Source organism: Bison bison, unplaced genomic scaffold (genome assembly GCF_000754665.1).
Source record: "Bison bison bison isolate TAMUID 2011002044 unplaced genomic scaffold, Bison_UMD1.0 scf7180017864466, whole genome shotgun sequence".
NCBI classification, from domain to species: Eukaryota; Metazoa; Chordata; class Mammalia; order Artiodactyla; family Bovidae; genus Bison; species Bison bison.
In genome coordinates, this window is record NW_011495027.1 from 9,718,181 (window position 1) to 9,737,913 (window position 19,733).

General features: G+C 39.8%; 1 protein-coding gene across 3 annotated transcripts in view; it reads right to left on the reverse strand.

The window, feature by feature from the left end:
- Window positions 1-19,733, reverse strand: part of TGFBR3 (transforming growth factor, beta receptor III) — a 210,077-nt gene that overhangs the window by 164,779 nt on the left and 25,565 nt on the right. For 2 of the 3 annotated variants that reach the window (XM_010860427.1, XM_010860425.1), the window contains exon 2: window positions 14,255-14,434. In XM_010860427.1, coding sequence (XP_010858729.1) covers window positions 14,255-14,342 — 88 coding nt within the window. In that variant the 5' untranslated portion in view covers window positions 14,343-14,434. Of the gene's footprint in view, window positions 1-14,254; window positions 14,435-17,158; window positions 17,292-19,733 lie in introns of all 3 variants that reach the window. The other variant, XM_010860426.1, reaches the window with a different exon arrangement.

Genomic DNA, 19,733 nt, shown 5'->3' on the forward strand with positions numbered 1-19,733 from the left:
GCTCAGTCGGTAAAAGCATCTGCCTGCAATGTGGGAGGCCTGGGTTCAAGTCCTGGGTTGGGAAGATCCCCTGGAGAAGGAAATGGCAACCCACTCCAGTATTCTTGCCTGGAGAATCCCATGGACAGAGGAGCCTGGCGGGCTACAGTTTGTAAGATCCTAAGAGTCAGACACAACTTAGCACTATCTTTCTTTTTCTTTTCTACAACATTAACCCAGGGAAAAAGACATCTTAGAATCATTATAAAAACAGTCCTGACTTCACAGACATCCTGAAAAGATCCCAGATCCATAGTTCACACGTTGAGTACCACTGATTTCAAGAGTTAACTTTCAGCTCCTGAATGAAATATACCACTACTACTTTAGCCAACACGGGGGATCCTGGTGGGCTGCCGTCTGTGGGGTCGCACAGAGTCGGACACGACTGAAGCGACTTAGCAGCAGCAGCAACGTGCTAAAAAGAATTATATGCTAAGATTTACAGAAGTTTTACCAGGGAACAATAGCTTCTTGATGTCAAAGACTCATAACAATCTAGTGACAGATCCAGCATCTGTTTTTAAATCAGTGTCCACACATCACTCAGACACTGTTTAATCTGAAAAGACAGTGACCCTTGCCCAGTCTTCATGGAGTAGCCTTCATTCCACCACTGCCTCTTTCCCCAAAAGCAGAATATGTACATTAAGATTCCAATTTATTATTTTAGCAAACTTGTTTCTCTTTATTGTACTTTATGAACATGAGTTGTAAGTATTAATTTATTCAATAAACATTAAGCACCCACCAGGTGCTAGGAACCAAGGATTTATCACTGAACTGTCCTCATCTTCTCACTCAATGATCACATTCAAGCAGAGTCAGACAAAGACATAGAAACTCCTCCACTTGAGAATTTTCATATAGATGGAAAAGTTGTACCGGAGCAAAGGCAAACTAACGTGAGTACTTTCATGGAGCTTACACTTCCATGGAGGAAGATAAGTAATAAACAAAAATAAATCATAAACATGTTTTAAGATGATACATGCTATGAGGGAAAAAGTGAAGCAAGGTTAGAAGAATGGGAATACCAGGAACTGGGATTATAATTTTAAATAAGGTGCTTAGGGTGGGACTGAGCCCACCCTACATGGATGGAGAAAATTACTGATACGTAGAACATCATTTTCAATAGTTTCATTTAAATAAACATGACCCTCTGATTTGCATGAATTATATCATCTATAATGAGGACACAGTACAATGAGTATAATCAATATCTATTTTGTATACAGGGACACCGAGTATATCGTCGTACAGCCTACAAATAGAAAAGCCTGGGCCTGAATCTGTGTCTGAATCCAAAGTCCAATGTCACAACTAAGATTCTGACTCTGACTTTAATACATCTCTGTCAAGATTAGACATTGTGGTAGAAAATTACTTTTCCTACATAAAAGTATAACAGGAATCCTCAGGCATTGCTCAAGTATTCCTGGTAGTTCAGCTGGTAAACAATCCGCCTGCAATGCAGGAAACCTTGGTTCAATTCCTGGGTCGGAAAGATCCACTGGAGAAGGGATAGGCTACCCACTCTAGTATTCCTGGGTGTCCCTAGTGGCTCAGCTAGTAAAGAATCTGCCTGCAATGCAGGAGACTTGGGTTCGATCCCTGGGTTGGGAAGATCCCCAGGAGAAGGGAAAGGCTACCCACTCCAGTATTCTGGCCTAGAGAATTCCATGGACTGTATAATCTACGGGGTCACAAAGAGTCAGACATGACTGAGTGACTTTCACTTTCACTTCTACAAAATCCTACTTACAAGCAGAGCTTCATTGGTAACTGTGCTTAGTCCCTCAATTGTGTCTGACTCTTTGCAACCCCATGGACTTAGTGCCAGGCTCCTCTGTCCATGGGATTTTCCATGGCTAGAATACTGGAGTGAGTAGCATTTCCTTCTCCAGAGGATCTTCCCAACCCAGGGACTGAACCTGGGTCTCCTCCATTGTAGTTGGATTCTTTAGCATCTGAGCCACCAGAGAAGCCTTCATTGGTGATTATGCTTCAGCAAAAATCTGCTGGAAAACCCAAAGGCTTGGAAATAGGGCACAACTTTCAATCTTTGGGTTCTGAGACTGTCTAAAGGAACAAGTATGCTCACTTTACCATAGTGAAGAGATGCAGTGGCTTTTCCTCTGCTCAGCAACACCAGTTTGAGTCTCAGCTAAAGAACGTATTTCTTATAGTATGCACTGAGCTCTGAATTCCTACAACAAAGAGCAAAGCTAGCAAGCCAATAATTCTTTATCAGATGGCCTTAGTTATTTGTGACTGAGTTCACTCTCCAGATGGCCAGGAGTATTAGTTCTTATCACTGTTAATCAAGAGTAGCTTAAAGAAGACAGAATTATATCTCTAAAACAGAGGTTCTCAAACTTAATCCTAATGAGACAGACATGCTTAATAAATACTGTTCACATTTGAATATACTACACAGTCTTCAAAATAAACTCCTGAAAACTCTGTACTGAAAGGAGTACTGAAAGAAATTAAACAAATTGAGGAGCATACCATGTTCATGGATGGCAAAACAGATATGTCATGCTACAGATTCTGTGTTCTTTTCATTCTATCAATGGCAATCCTAACCCCTCTCTCACACACTCAAATATATTTAAATGCAAATAACCATGGTTAGGGTAAACATGAATTCTGTCTTTGTAAAGTAAAATCACCCTTTAAAGTCATCAATTTAACTCTTAGTTGTAACATTATTCATGATCTCTTACAACTTAACTGGGATATACAGTAAGTCTTGACACTGTAGCATGACATTACTTTCTAAAATAAAAATGTAGTGAGATTGAGAAAAATAGAGCAGCAAAGAAAAATCAGTCATTTATTGGTTCAAAGGCTTTATTCTCAACTTTTTAAAATATCTTTCATGATTCCTCACAGCTCTGAGACCAGAATTCTTATCAACTCCATCAAATTGCCTGGGGACCATCTATAGAAAGTGTTAAGAGTCAAAGTAGCTACTTCAAGCTTGCTGGCTGTGGAGGAGGCAGGTTGCCCAGAACCTCAGGACAGCCAGCCTCACACAGAGTAAACACAGGCCGCTGTGCACTCGTAATAAATTCCTCAACCAGCACATACTCTCCTGAGGTTTTCATGTAAGTTTTTTTCCAATAGATTCCAAGTCGAGTAATAAACAAGCATAATAGATTTTCTTGGGCCCTCCTTGAATTCAGGAAGATCTGACAATATCATGAAATAGCTCAGCACAGTTCTCTGAAATTTTTCATTAGAATTCTTTTCTCCTGAATCATATTAATAAAGTACAATTTGGCCTCAGATTCATGCGTAACTACTTACTCACAAGCAGCTCGAGCCCAGAAGGACAGGGAAAAGATGCTAAAGCCTGTGAGTAAGAGGCAGGGCCAGCCCCAGGCCCAGGAATTGCAAGGTTTCTAGATAGATGTTTTCCAATGAAGCTATATATTGCTTAGAAAAGTGCTCCTTTACACTTGACTGGCTCTGAGATAAGTCTGAAACACTCTTCTCTGCTTTCATCTTCAACTGCCTACACTGTTCTCAGAGTCAGAACTAGCACTTGATGCAGTAAGCCTCAAATCTCTCTCATCTTTAAGGGGCAGGGACTTCCATTATTTTTCTATAATTCTTCAGGCTGAGCTAATTCTAGATATTCTTATTCTATAACATATGTCAAATTAACTAAATAATGGAAGTCTATCTTCTCCCTTCATACATACAGTATACTCTGAACTTATACTGTGTGCACTTGATTTCAAATTGAGATTTTTGAACACTATTTTCCAAACGCAGTGGCTATTTGCTACTCTGAGCCAGCCCAACAGAGGAAATGAGGAATCTGATTTGTTTTATTTTAAAAGAAAGAAAAAAACTACTTAAGGCCTGATCCTGGTGCCTTTGAACATTTAACACTCAGAACCTGAATTGTTTCATAACAAACTAGAGCTCCCTTTCCTCCCTCTAAGAAGAGGCCCTTGGGAAGTATTTATTTAGTTAATGAGAGTTAAGTAATTGTGTTTTTCTCACAAGACAAAAAACAAACAAAAACTTCTAGAAGATGCTCTTTGAGCTCCCTAGCTCTGTAAGGTCCATATGATCTCCATCAGCCACGAGCCTGGAGCAGTAAACTAGGAATTTAGGGAACAATGTGGCCACAAACACTTCTCCAAAAAGAAAAACAACTCCTCTCTTGGCCCAACTCCAAAAGGCAATTGAGCCGGGTAAGGTCCAGGCTAATCTCTAAACAGCCTCTCTGCCAACTTTCTCCTACAGTCATTAGGTTTTTCAGCACGGGCTTTGCAAATAATCTAAAACAATTAATTATGCTTTTGAATTCACCCTGTACCATTAATGAAACACTGCCAGACAGCCTTTGATAACATATTTCCAGAGCTAATTAAATGTGACAAACCAGAGGACACAGACTCCCCAAACACTCGAGAGGGCCAGGCAGAGACCTGGCTGGTGGCAGTGAAGCCACCCATGCAAACGATCCTGGAGTGACAAAGTGGGGGGCTGCTGGAGTCAGGCCCTTAGGGTCCTCACAATATGTCAGACCCTGTCCTCAAATTATATCATTATCAGGTTCTTAAAGTTCAAATTATTTTTCCACCCTAAAGATATTTTTTCCTTGTAATGACTGGAAATTCTTAATTTGATACTTAGAAGGTTTTTATTGCTTCTAGTCTATACCTCCACACTTCTGTTAGTTGCTCAGTTGTGTCTGACTCTTTGTGACCCTATGGACTGTAGCCCTCCAGGTTCCTCTGTCCATGGAATTTTCCAGGCAAGAATACTGGAGTGGGTTGCTGTTTTCTTCTCCAGGGGATCTTTCCAACCCAGGGATCGAACCTGGGTCTCCCACATCTTGGGCAGATCCTTCACTGACTGAGCCACCAGGGAAGACCATACCTCTACCCCCAAAAATATGGGTTTTAATTTTTTTAAAGAGAGGGATGAATAATAGTTTTTAAAAGTATATATTAAAATAAATTTCATCCCCAAATTATTTTCTTTCAATCAAAGAGTTCTGCATAATTCAAGATTTCCCACTCCCATAACCTTAGTCATGTGGGAAATCTTTCTGTTTTTTTCTCTAATGCCCCACAGAATTCCAGGCTGCTCTACATGCATGGCCAGCAAGATAAACACACTTTGGGGAGGCCTAGAAAAAACCCTGCAGGGGGCAAGAAGTAAAACTGTAGTTGCATTCCTCTGGACTTTCCTGTTCCAGTTTCAAAAACAGAAAGACCACCACCTGGGGCTTGGTGAGCACAGGGCCGGATTCAAGCTGCCCAATGGCCCTCCCCCACCCCGCAGTGACAGTGATGAGATCTGAGAAAGCAAATCAGAAAACTTTATAAAAGTGGTATAATAAATAAATAGAAATTATTCTAAAAGACAACTTTTCAAGCACAGAGGTTAAACCTTCTCAGTGTCTTATCTCAATTTTTAATAAATATGATGTTGGGTACTTAATAAATATCAACAACAACTTTGGGGAATTTTTTTTCCCCTTCTAAAAAATGTTAATTTTTTAAAAGTTCTAGCCTGGAATCTGATTACAGGAATAAAATAGGAATCAGTGAGGAAGCCAGAGCTAAAAACTAGAACAGAAGAAAGTATGCTATAATTATCCAGCTCCTTGCTGACATCTAGAATGCAACTTAAATTTATAAAATGTATTAAAATGAATTTATGCACTTATTTACTATTCTATTTCTCTGAAACACTAGTTTTGCTATGAGAGGCAAGTTTGCAAAAGGTGATAAGACCCTCAAAAATTCATATTTCTGAAAAACAGACCACATAGGGAATGAAAAGGATGAGGTTTAGAAGTAAGTTGGGAAGGGAGGGTTGAGGCTTTTCAGACATTGATTTTTCAAGGAAAGTCATTCACAGTGCAAAGAAATTTTCTTTAGACAGTTTGGAAGGTTGTTCTGTTTTTTCATATTCAGTTTTCACTGTTACATAAAAGTAACTATCTTTACTATTAGGTTATGGCTTAGTATTCCACTGATAATGAGATATCAGTCTTTATCCTTTTTCCCCCTCAATGGGAACAAATTGAAAGAAAACCACAAAGTCATTCTTAATTTCACAAGCATTTCACTTCCAAGGATCTTTCCTTCTACAATCTGATCCTGACTACCATCATCTCTTGCCTCAATTATTACTATGGCCACCGACCAGTATCCCCAAATTCACCCTTGCCCAACAGTCTATTCTCAACACTGCAGCCAGAGTGATCTTGCTAAAATATCCTTCAGATCACATCATTCTGCTGCTTAATGGCTCTTTCTCACTAGAGTAAAAACTCTGCAATGGTTGACAAGGCTATATGCAACCCTACACCTGTCCCCAAGAAGTCTCTGACTTTCCACTCCAGCAGCCATCTGGCCTGTTTACTAAGGCTCAAGCACTTCAGACAAGCTCCCACCTCAGGACCTTTGCACATGCTCTTCCTCCTGCCTAGAATGCTCATTTCCCCAGATATCCACTTAGCTCACCTCCTTCCAATCTCTGCTCAAATGTCATCTTCCCAGTGAGGCCCTCCCTGGATCACCTTATTTTAAACTGTACTTCCCCACTAATAATCCCTAGCCCTGTTGCCTTTTCTCCACTAACCCTGCTAAAATGTGCATAGTTTTTGTTTGTTTCTGGTCTCTGTCTCTCTTCATTAAAATGTAAACTTCAGGTGCACAAGGATTTTTGACTGTTTTACTCACTGCTATATGTCTAACAGCTAGAATGGTATCTAGAATGCTCAGGAGATGCTTGCTGAATAAATCAATCAACATTTTAGGAAACTTAACCATGTAAGAAGGTGGTAAAAACTCACTGTTCACACTACAAAGTCTCCCCTTTCTGTGCCACAGAAGCTAGCAAAGTACCTGCGCCCTAGTATACACTCAAAACTAATTCACCAGACTACAAGCACCCATCTAAACACAGCAGGATTTAAACACTGAAAGAAAAGGTGAAATGATAAATGGGATGAAGGGGCAAGTGGGAGCACTGTGGCATTTTGCTTCACCATGCAACAACACGATGCCAAAGTGGGCCGCACAGATGTGTCCCGCTGGAAACGCTCGTTGCAACGAAGTGCCCAGCAGCTCAGCAGCACCCTTGATGAAAGCAACAGAGAAGGAACTGACTCCAGAAGCAGGTGCTCTGCTCTCTCCTGAGGCCTTTGCTACCTGAGCATCCTTGCGGATGGGGCCAGAGGGCAGGAGGACAGGAGGTGTTACTCCTGGTGGCTAGTCTATCATCTAAGCCAGAAAGAAGTTATTCAGGCATGCGAGGACAAAGGGAAGAAGCAACACAAAGAACTCAGGGCAGTCTTACTGGAAACTTTTCCTTCTGCCATAACTATACCACTTATAACTATATGATTCCTTTCACTGCCAACAGAGAATATCTTTTTTTTTTTTAATCAACATTTTCCTTTAAAGGCAGTAAGCTTTTCCACATTCTACTCTAGTTTAAACTAGTTTGGTTTCTTTTTTTTCCTTAAGATTTCTAAGAGTTGGCAGGACAGGGCTGGAGAAGAGCTAGGCCTCCGTCCCCAGAGCACCTGCTGCCTGGTCTTTGGAAGGAATGTTCTGAGAGCAAGCACATTGGTAAGCCCTCTAGAATGCCACCTGATTTACAGTGTCCTCTCAGAAAACAAAAATAAGACCACATTAGACTTCAGGGTAAATCTTTTTTTAGGCCACTCTGGCAGAGAACGTTTCAAAGAAAATGAAAGTCAGCAGTTCACATGGATGCAGTACAAGGTGGGCCAATCTCCTGAGACAGGCAAGCACCTCCATGCCCTGATGCCCACACATGCAGAGCCGGTCCTGGGGAAAGGCTTCACAGTGACACTGCTCAGAATACTCCGTGTTCTAAAACACTTCCAAAACCAGCACTTGGAGCTCTAGCAATGATTCAAGGTGGCCCCAGAATAGGAGGATTTAGTTATCAAAGCAAACAAGCTGAGAATGCCTAATTTCCCATATCCACAATGTGTGAAAACATAAGCCTTGTGCAATTAAACAGCTATGTAGTCACACATAGATAGCTCTGTCCTGATGGGAAAGTGGATCAGCATTTACAGAAATGCACCATGACTGGTATCCTAAAATAACCCAGATCAAGAATCCAGAAAACTGGGTGGCAATTATACAGTCTAAGATAAGGAGGCAAAGGAGAGAAATCTGGGTTCTGTGAACTTGTGACATCAAAGTGAAAATGTTAGTCGCTCAGTCATGTCCAACTCTTTGCAACCCCATGGACTATAGCCCACCAGGCTCCTCTGTCCATGGGATTCTTCCAGCAAGAATACTGGAGTGGGTAGCCATGACCTTCTCCAGGGGATCTTCCTGAACCAAGAATCAAATCCAGGTCTCTTACACTGCAGGTAGATTCGCACCCTCTTGGTAAGTATCTTTCTTAATCTATATGTACATCTGGTTACCCAACTATCTAGTCTCCTTGCACAAAGGCTTTTTATTTGCTATCATATCATATCCCACCCCTATTGGTAGATTATGCAAGGCAAGGTAATCTTTGAGAAATAAACTCATCTTTCTTGACTAGCTAACTGCCCCAACTCTGTGTGTGTGTGTGTGTGTGTGTGTGTATGTGTGTGTGTTGTTTCTGTGCAAAAACCTAAAGAAAGGGAAACAGGGACCTCATTACACTGGGGTGTGCGTGATCTCTCCAGAGGGATCACTACCTAAAATGCAGGCCATTCTATTCACTCTGTGTCTTTTAACAATAGTTCTTTGCTTCTTAAAATAAATAGAAAACTGGCACCCTGGTGATAGTTGGCATCACAACTGACAGTATCTTTTCCCTATGTGTCCACAAGTAGAATTAAACACAAAAGTGGTTATAACAACCACCTGAAAACTATAAAATCACTGACCAAATCAACTAGCTGTGTCCAAAGACTTGGGGGTTAGCAAGAGATCTTTTTGCATTTGTTTTGAACCTTCAAGTCTATTCCTCCTACGTTTACTTTCCCTGGTGGCAGCCCCCATTGGCACCCTCCCTACCCTCCTGCCATTATGAGTTACAGCTGCTGAGCCCTCATTTGGCAGAAAAGGGAAAACTGTGGCAGAACCACCTCTGCGGTCCTCAGGCCATTGATCTCAAGCCCAAGAGAAAGAGTGCCAGTTCCCTTTGGGCAGCACAATGGAAAGAACATGAACTCTGGGTCTGCTGCCATGCTGCCACACTAAATTGTCATATGACTATTATTACACAAAGGACCATTTCAACTTTTTAAAAATTAACTCTCATTATACATGACATTTTTCTTCCTTAAACCTCAGTTTCATCATTTGTAAAATTAGTATCATAATAATAGTGGTAGGAGTGGTGGCAGTAGTAGTAATTATAAAAACAGTGATAATGACGAACACCTACTTCACTGGGTTTCTGTAAAGATTAAATGAACTTACTGGTGTAGAGTACCCAGCAGAATGCCTGGCAGCATGGTTTCAAGAGCTGTTGAGGGGCGTGCTGCAGGAAAATCACCCTGACTCATCGGTGCAGTCTGTCTGCAGAAGTGTGCTGGGTTCAGGTTCAATCAAGAGGCAGACCAACTTTCTAAACTAATTACTTGCTCTCAAGCCCCTTATTCTCATTCCATAAATGAAAAAAAACAACCCTGCCCACCCAGGGACTGCTATGAGAATCAAATGAAACACCAGGCAGGAAAGCATTTGAAAACAATAAAAATAAAGTGGTATTATTATGTTTAGCCTCCACCCAAGGCTGTCTGCTTGTCCATTCCAAACCAAGTATTAACCAGCTAGTATTAATACCTCTGCTTGCTGTCCTAGGAACCCCAAAAATTCAAAGCTTTCTTAGCAGGAAAATAGCTCCAACTAAAAACATCTCTATTCTCCTGTGGACTATACCTGGAATTCCAGGTACATCCAATAAAGATGAAAAGAAATGTGTTTGCTCAATAGAAATATGTGTTTGGGTCAAGGGCAAGCCTCCAAAAGATACATCTAGGCACCAAATGGCAACTGCGGAATGAGGAACATAGCCAACCCCTCCACACTCTGCTGGCACAGAGGCCAGCAGCGTCTCTGCAGAGCTCCCATCAACAGCACCCCTCTGTCCTGACACAAGGGACCAGTAACACACAGACAAGTCCATCTCTTCCTCCCAAACTGATTTCCCTGAGTTCTCCCTGCGTGCGCACTTTTTCTCGTTACCGAGGCTCCTGGGAACACAGCCCTACCTAACGCTGGCCAGCCACGGAGGCAGCAGTTAATATTTTTTAAAGATGTGTAGTGGAACAGTTTTTAAAGTGAAAACTTAGTGAAGCTTAAGCCCACAGGAGCAAGTATTTACATTTTTTAACTTTCCATTTTCTTCAGATACATTCTAGGATTGAAGATAAGATAAAATTGATGATAAAAGCCTAAGGTAATTTCTAATCAGGTGGCATTAGGGTCCCTACACAGCTCTTGTTCAGGACCATGGGCCTCCCTCCGCACAGTGCTGTACAATAACGAAGGAACACGGGAGGGAAGGAAAAGTGCGAGTTTTGTCAAAGCAACCGCTAACACCGGGATGTGGCTTGCTTCCTTCACCCTCAGCCACAAGCAGAGAAGGAAGGCTTTCAATGAAGGCCCACACGCAGGCATCTACTATTCCAACTCAGGCTCATTTTATGTGCTGTGCTGTGCTTGTCTCCTCCCTGGCTACATATCTAAAGGAAGCCTTCACCACTTCTGCTGGCAAGAACTCTATAATAGAGCTTCACAGCCGTGTCCGCGGAATAAGAATACAAACAAAGAAGGCTCGTTACTTGAGGGTCCTTTCACTCTGATGAATTACATACGTCTCCCCTAAGAACAAAGGGGTTTAACCTGGTTCCAGGATGCCTCATTGGTGGCTACTCATCTGGTGTTGAATCAATCAAGTGAAGAGGTTCATTCATTCCACACTGAGGGTCTCCTACATAGAGTTCTAGTGGACTGGTGGATGGGCTGGATTTTACAGCCAAACCGCCTCACTCTGCCACTTACTAGTTACTGAGTCTCAGTTTTCTTGTGAGGAAAAATGCAGATGACGATAATAATACTAATACCACCTCACAGTGTTCTTTCATAAAGACAAAATTAGCTGGCAGAGAGCAAGCCTGAGCTAAATGTCAGCCTACGTGCCAGGCACCGTGGCCTTTGTGGCCAAGGAGGCCACATTCTTAGCCTTACTTTCTGAGGCTGCAGTTTGAATTCTAAGATTTAACAATGCATGCTTTTGACTACAGGGGGATGGAAGAAGAGAGAATCCAAACCTCAGAATGAAATCCACAGCTTTGTTCTGACATTTAAGGTCCTCTATAATCCACCCCCATCCTTCCTTCTAAACAGATATCCTCTACATACCCAAGCAGCTGTCTGGGTCATCTGTTCCTTAAAACAACATCAAGAGCCTTCCTGACAGTCTAATGGTTAAGACTCCACACGTTTATTGCAAAGGGAGCAGGTTTGATCCCTGATCAGAGAACTAAGATCCCATATGCTGCATAGAACAGTCAAAAAAGGCAAAAACAGACAAACAGAAAAAAACAATATCAGACACCTAAGTGCCACTGTTCTCCCCCTCTGCTCACCCTCAATGCCTTCCTCTTGCTTAAGTCATCCTGGTCTTCAAAACATAGCTTAAGACATAGACTTCTACAGAGCCTTCCCCAGCTCCTCTAACCCACCCTTCTGACCTCTCTGAGGTCATCTAGCTTTTACTCACCATGCACTGATTATTTTGTTACATGGTTATATTCTATATGCCTAACTAAAGTTCAAGCAACTCGAAGGATGAATCTTACATCTCTGTGTATATCCCTAAGTGCTCTGTCTCTGCAAACCTTTCAATATCACAGTAACCCAAGTCTATGCCATGACTAGTAATGCTGAAGAAGCTGAACGGTTCTATGAAGACCTACAAGACCTCTAAAACTAACACCCAAAAAAGATATCCTTTTCATTATAGGGGACTGGAATGCAAAAGTAGAAAGTCAAGAAATATCTGGAGTAACAGGCAAATTCGGCCTTGGAGTACAGAATGAAGCAGGGCAAAGGCTAATAAGAGTTTTGCCAAGAGAACACACTGGTCATAGCTAACACCCTCTTCCAACAACACAAGAGAAGATGCTACAGAAGGACATCACCAGGTGGTCAACACCAAAATCAGAGTGATTATATTCTTTGCAGCCACAGATGGAGAAGCTCTATACAGTCAGCAAAAACAAGACTGGGAGCTGACTGTGACTCAGATCATGAACACCTTATTGCCAAATTTAGGTTTAAACTGAAGAAAGTAGGGAAAACCACTAGACCATTCAGCTATGACCTAAACCAAATCCCTTATGATTATACAGTGGAAGTGACAAATAGATTCAAAGAATTAGATCTGATAGAGTGCCTGAAGAGCTATGGACAGAGGTTTGTGACACTGTACGGGAGGAAGTGATCAAGACCATCCCCAAGAAAAAGAAATGCAAAAAGGCAAAATGGTTGTCTAAGGAGGCCTTACAAATAGCTGTGAAAAGAAGAGAAGCCAAAGGCAAAGGAGAAAAGGAAAGATATACCCATCTGAATGCAGAGTTCCAAGGAATAGCAAGGAGAGATAAGAAAGCCTTCCTCAGTGATCAGTGCAAAGAAATAGAGGAAAACAATAGAATGGGAAAGACTAGAGATCTCTTCAAGAAAATGAGAGATACCAAGGGAATATTTCATGCAAAGATGGGCACAATAAAGAACAGAAATGGTATGCGCCTAACAGAAGCAGAAGATATTTCTCTTTTTTTTTTCTACTACTTTTTAATGAGATTTTAATTAAGATCACTTTTAATGTACCAGCTAAAAGGCAAATAATTTTTCAATCATGAGACAAAGTGAAACTGCTGGTAGAGAGAATGGGCAGTTCAAATTCACACACCAGCATTCAAAAAAACTTTCCCTCGAGATATTTGCAACAAGGGGGTCATTCTTTCTGCTTTCCAATCTGATAAACCAAGTTTTACAAAGTGACTTCCACTCAGTCTGCCTACATGTGACTCCTGGTCTGAGTCAATTGAAGCCTTAATGGTGGTCCAGCTTCTTCAGTATACCACAGAGGTGAATACCAGAGTTGTTACTAAGTGAGCTCATAAACTAAGAATATCCTTATTCATTGTTAATCTACAATTGTAGCACACTCAATGCATGCTTATTATTATCACTCTCATGCCGTCTCCAGGGTCGCACAGAGTCGGACACGACTGAAGTGACTTAGCAGCAGCAGCATGTCATCTGTACGTGCAATTCAACAGTCAAAACCAAGAAGCTAATCATTTTTTAAGTCAATGTGTGTCTTCTTAAGGCCAGCCAGTTTTCAGAACTGGCCCAACAAATTAGCTCTAATATAGCTCATTACAAAGGAGACTCAAAGCAAATTATAACAAAATAGAGCAAATTAAGTTTCTAAATTTGTTAAGTAACCCTGACTGCCTACACTAAGATGTTGATGTGAGGGATCTGATACTCTTATTTAAGGAACAGTGTTCCAACCAAACCATTTGCTTCTTCTCATCTACAATCTCACATTCTGATGGCTTCTAGAAAGCACAGTATATTTCTGTACTTTTTAATTTTTATATTTTGTTTTGTTTCTGACCACACCACATAACTTATGGGATCCCAGGTCTCCAATCCAGGCCCTCAGCAATCACTGGACTGCTAGGGAATCCCCTCGGTAGTTTTTAAAAAGTTACATCCTAAAAATACCTGAAATAGGCAAAATTAAACATTTCCTAAGTAGTCTGTGCTAGCAGTGTCACCTCTATATAAAAGATCTATTTACTTTACAATAAAGAACCAAAGGGTTTTCTTGAAATTCTTACTTAGGACAAGAAAGTAAATGTAGTCTCTGCATGTAACAAACTTAAGTGGGTTTAAACAACATATGTCTTCTCTAGCCACCTCCACACTGAAGGTTAGTTAGGTATCTGCGTCACCAACGTTCGAATATCTAGCACTAATGTAGTAAGACATAATATAGACAAACACATGATGTATCTGTACAGGAGTCAAGTATTTTATTCCTTGAAGAATGTAAATACTCAAGCTCTGCATAAATATCACATATTCTAAATTTTTCTAGACTGAGGAAAAATATACCCAAAAGAACATAATGAACATGCAATTTGTATTATGCAACTTACCTGCGGCTGCTAAGCAGGAACTCATTAAGGCAAACATGACAATCACACAATAAGAAGTCATTTTTATTTCTCCAAAAGTGTGTCCCATTCAGTCACCTCAGCCTGTAGTTCTTCAGATTATAGACAATCTTTGCAAATCAAAAGTGGCTTTAAAATCCTTCTTTCCAATTTTCAAATTGCCTGTAAAAATACACATTTGAAGAAGAAAACTTAATGCAGGAATTTCTGTTCATGAGTACATATTGAAGTAAAATGAAGAATTCCTAAAAAGTATAAGAAATTTACCTTAAAAGATGACTAGACAGCCCTCAAGCAAACTGGTGGGGAGGGGGAGCAGTAATTACCAAATAAAGATTTTTACAGCAAATACTTTTGCAAATACATGTTTGCTTTGATGTTTTAAATCTTTGGTTTTATAGTAAAGTTTCAAGAGTATAGAATAAAATCAAGGTACACCTAAACATAACATCATCAGTTATGTTGGAACACTAATCAATGACACTTAATAAGTGAACTTCAGCAAAAAAAAAAAAGACCAACTCTGGTTAGAACTCAATCTAAGATGCAAACCATTATATATAGCATAGATAAACAACAACATCCTACATAAAGCATATATAAAAATATATAATTTATATTTTTTAATTTTTATTTTATAAATTTTTTTTATATTTTTTATCAACATCCTATGATAAAGCATACTGGAAAAGAATGTGAAAAAGAATATATATGTGTATAACCAAATCACTTTGCTATATAGCAGAATTTAACAAAAAATTGTAAATCAATTATAGTTCAATAAAATTTTTAAAAAGAACTCAATGTAATGTTATAGTGACAGACCTATCATAAGGATCAAATTAAAACATTAATTTAGAATCAACCTGAAAACATAAGGAACCATTAAAAAGCAAAATTCTTATTTCAACTGTTCGCCAACATTTTAGCATGTGAAAACTTGTCTCTCAACTCCATCTGAGACTATCTGGTTACTTGACTAGAGGATCCAAGAGGCTTTTTTAAAACTTTTCCTATCTAGAGCCTTGAAATGACAAGTTTTATGAAGGTGGGATTAACTGGAATATCCTCTGATGATCCTAAAAATTACCTCATTTAGATACTGCAACATACTGATAAATTTTCTAACCTTATCTCCCTGAGTCTGGAACAACCCATAGAAGCTGCAATTCAACAAACATTTATTGAGCACCTACTATGTTCCAGGTGTTGCGTAAGGACATGATTCCTGGTGTCAGGAATAAAAACTATCTGACAACTGGATAAAACTATGAAAGACCCTGCCTGATCTAAGCTTTGGACAAGGCAGTATCCCAAGTTTCTAGGATCCACCTCAAACAGCTAGAGACTGCAGCCCTGTTACCCAGAGCCAGAAAAATGCATCCCCAGAAACAGCATGCTACCTTCAGACACAAAGCTAGTTTGGGCACTTGCAGACACAGTACAAATATATTAAAAAAATGGCAAAACAAGTTCGAATTAAATGGTTTTAATTCACTGCATCAAGTGTGAAGAGAAAGATATTTTAAATGCATCTTAGCCTTGGAGAAGGAAAAAAATAGGGTGATTGGGGTACAGTGGTAGGAGAGGGCGGAAACCTTTTCAGTGAACTCCCTTTTGGGTTTTACAAGTATTACCTACCCAGCAATAACAATAATGTTCGAATTTCAAAGATAATTTTTATATATGCTTTAAAACTGAACTATTACATATGCAGGAGGCACTGTGGTCCAATCTTCGTAGGAAAATGGTTTTAAAAACCTAGTATGAGTAAAATACAGATTAGAGTAGCAGTAAAAGGTCTGCACAGGTGTGAATCCACTCTGCCACCTCCCAAATGAGTGATGTCAACCTGGACACTCTGCATGGATGAAAATTCCTACAAACTATTGTGAGGATTAAATGAGTTAACATAGATACATTGTTTAGAACAGTGCCTAGCTCATAATAAGCAATGAATAAATGTTAGCTATTATTATCATTACTGGTCCATTCCCTTTGAGGTATATTTGAACCAAAAAAGCAGAAAAATTAGGGTATAGCTATTTGCATAATTTTTAGCTACTGAAAAATCAGTTTAACTTTTTGTTTACTGCAAAATAAACATTACAATGGACACCAAAAGGAATAAGCTAAAGAGCAGATCACTAAGAAAACAAAGTTATCAAGCAAAATGAGGCACAGTTCATTGGTGGCACAATGGTCTTATTTCAAAAACTGACTAAATTATAGACATAACTCTGGACACCATAAAATTGTTTCCAATCATTGCTTAAAGTGATTGCTACCATAACTCCACATCACCTCAGGTGTAATGGAAGTCTCCTCGGTTACCTTAAAAATCAATGACAGAAAAAAAAAAAAAAAATCAATGACAGCAAAGAGAATTTGTCCCTATTTTTTTCCCTTCAAAATATTAGATTTCCTGAATGGATGGATAAGGAAAACTCTAGAAGAACATGTTATTTCAACAAATACTAAAAGGGCAACTTTTATAAAGCAAAACCCTATAAGGAGATCTCAGAAGATGACTTCCCAGAGGATTTTTATGGTGCACACAAACTACATAACCAGCACGAGGCTTGTAGGAATATTTAATAAACTTGTGTCACCCCCTGCCTTCAGCTGCAGAGGGTCTGTGGGGCTGTGCACATTAATCCAGGGCTTAAACCAAGTCTGAATGAACCTGGGAAAGAAAGGCAAACAGTTCTATTAAAAATATAGACTGCAAATTGCTGACAAGAATATTGGGTAATTATTAAAATGCAGCAATTACAGATGTAATAGAGCCAAGCTAAACAGTTTGATGCCCAAAGGCAAACCACAGCAAGTTTACACCGGATCTTAAAACATCTCCGAGGAAGTCCAAGACAAGTTGAAACTTACACACTGCTGCTTCGAACAAAGAAGGAGCTTTTCTTCTTTTAGCTTAAAAGTACCTCCACAATGTAACTTGTTCAAAAGAGAAAATAAACTGCAGAGAGTTTTTGTCTAATCTCCCCAATGTGGTGACAGGATCCTAAGGCAAAGGAGAATAAAAAGGGAAGTGTGTCATTCCATTCATTGTAACTCCAGTTTTGGCCAAGACTTGCACATATCAGTGGCTGAACACACAACCTGGGGATCAGTTTCCTAACAGAAGAACACAGGATGATCAAAAGCTTCGAAAAAGTCACAGATCTGAAACAAAACTAGGGAATTACCGATTGTTTTCCTTTTCTGAGGTTATATACTCACACTCAATCTGAGGTCTCACACTCAGTCTGCACAGATCAGAGACTCAACCACCCTGGTTTTCTGACCTCTCTGTATCTCTTTGGACTTTAAGAACAAATAGCTTTCTTTAGAAATATAAATAGGGTGCTCAAAATCTTAAAAGAACAATTTGAAAGATACTGTGAAACAGTCATTTTGCCCACATTTCAAAGTAATGTATTCCATTCAAAGGGTACCAAAACTTATAGTATCCACAAATGAACAAAAAATAATTCTGAGACCTTAATGGAGTTTTTTAAAAATGAATGTGATACTAATTCTTCTAATTTCCCCTGAGTCTATTTCTAAGGTCATTAAACTTATTGCATTGCCCCACATTCTCTAGTGATACAAGGAGTTCACAGGGAAAGACCAGGATAAGCTGAAAACCCCTACCCAAATGAGTCCTGAAATACATCATGGTTTTTTGAACCAATATTCAAAAGGAATTGGTTGGGAACGGTTAGTATTCCCTGGGTTGATGAGGAATTTTTTTAAGTGCAAACCTTGCTCTATCTTAGAGGGAAAACGTGGTGAAACAATGCCTGGCAATAAGCTAACAGCCAGCAAAAAAGATTACTAACTTCCCCTTAGATAGCTAACAGAGTGGCTAAGAACATGAGATTATTCAAAATTGGAACCTACAATTAGCTTCCACCCAATCAGTTTCTCAATTAAAAGAATTAGCCTGCTAAAGATAACATGAACAGCTTTTAAACTTAGATGAGCTCAACAGAATTCATGGATGAAGAGAAGCCCAATCTCCAAGACCAGCACTTGACCAAAATATTAACAATAAGGCAGAGTCAAGACTAGAAACAGGGTCTTCCCATGACAGCACTCTAACTGACCTGAAGTTCCAGGTCAGTTGCCACAAACTAGGAACCGTTTTCTCTCCCTCAGTGCTCAATCTCTGGAAACAGAATGTTTTCTCCAAGAGAGAGAAGCTTGCCATAGCTGCCATCAGACATCAGTACTTCCATGTTGACATGTGCACCTTGCACAAATCATTACTGATCACAAACTAAGACTTGACTTCAGGACTATGGGTGGTGGTCATAATAAATAAACAGTCCTTGGTGATGCTGTATGACTCAAGTTCTTTGAAGATAAAGCACAAATCTTTGCATTGTCATATCTTAACACTGTGACTGTTCAGCCCCCAATATGGAAAATATTCAACAAATGTGAAGATCTTAAAGATGTGTATATTGACTGGAATAAAAAATGACCCACTCCCTAAACCCAAATAGATAATAACACCTGATTTTCTGGTCCTTCAGCATGAAAACGTTTTCTAGCAGATCATTAAAATGTTTCTAGTTTGCCATTTAAGTGAATTTTTTGGAGAAAGGTATACTGTTAAGTCTGCAAATGGTTAAATAAAAGCTGGTAGAAGAACTGCTCTGATGGATATTCAACATGTTATTCAGGGGATTTAGAAAAAAGGCAGGATGGATGACATCAATATATAGCTTGGCAGCCTGAAAAAAGGGGTGTACAGGATACAGAACAGATACTACTGTTTGATGATATTTGGATGCCCTTTAAGACCTGTACAGCATCGGACCTTGCTTCTATCACCAGTCACATCCACAGCTGGGTATTCTTTTTGCTTTGGCTCCATCCCTTCATTCTTTCTGGAGTTATTTCTCCACTGACCTCCAGTAGCATATTGGGCACCTACTGACGTGGGGAGTTCCTCTTTCAGAATCCTATCATTTTGCCTTTTCATACTGTTCATGGGGTTCTCATGGCAAGAATAATGAAGTGGTTTGCCATTCCCTTCTCCAGTGGACCACATTCTGTCAGATCTCTCCACCATGACCCGCCCATCTTGGTTGCCCCACAGGCATGGCTTAGTTTCACTGAGTTAGACAAGGCTGTGGTCCTAGTGTGATTAGATTGACTAGTTTTCTGTGAGTATAGTTTCAGTGTGTCTGCCCTCTGGGGAGGCCTTACTAATAGTTGTGAAAAGAAGAGAAACGAAAACCAAAGGAGAAAAGGAAAGATAGAAGCATCTGAATGCAGAGTTCCAAAGAATAGCAAAAAGAAGATGAGAAAGCCTTCCTCAGCAATCAATGAAAAGAAATAGAGGAAAACAACAGAATGGGAAAGACTAGAGATCTCTTCAAGAAAATTAGAGATACCAAGGGAACATTTCATGCAAAGATGGGCTCAATAAAGGACCAAAATGGTATGGACC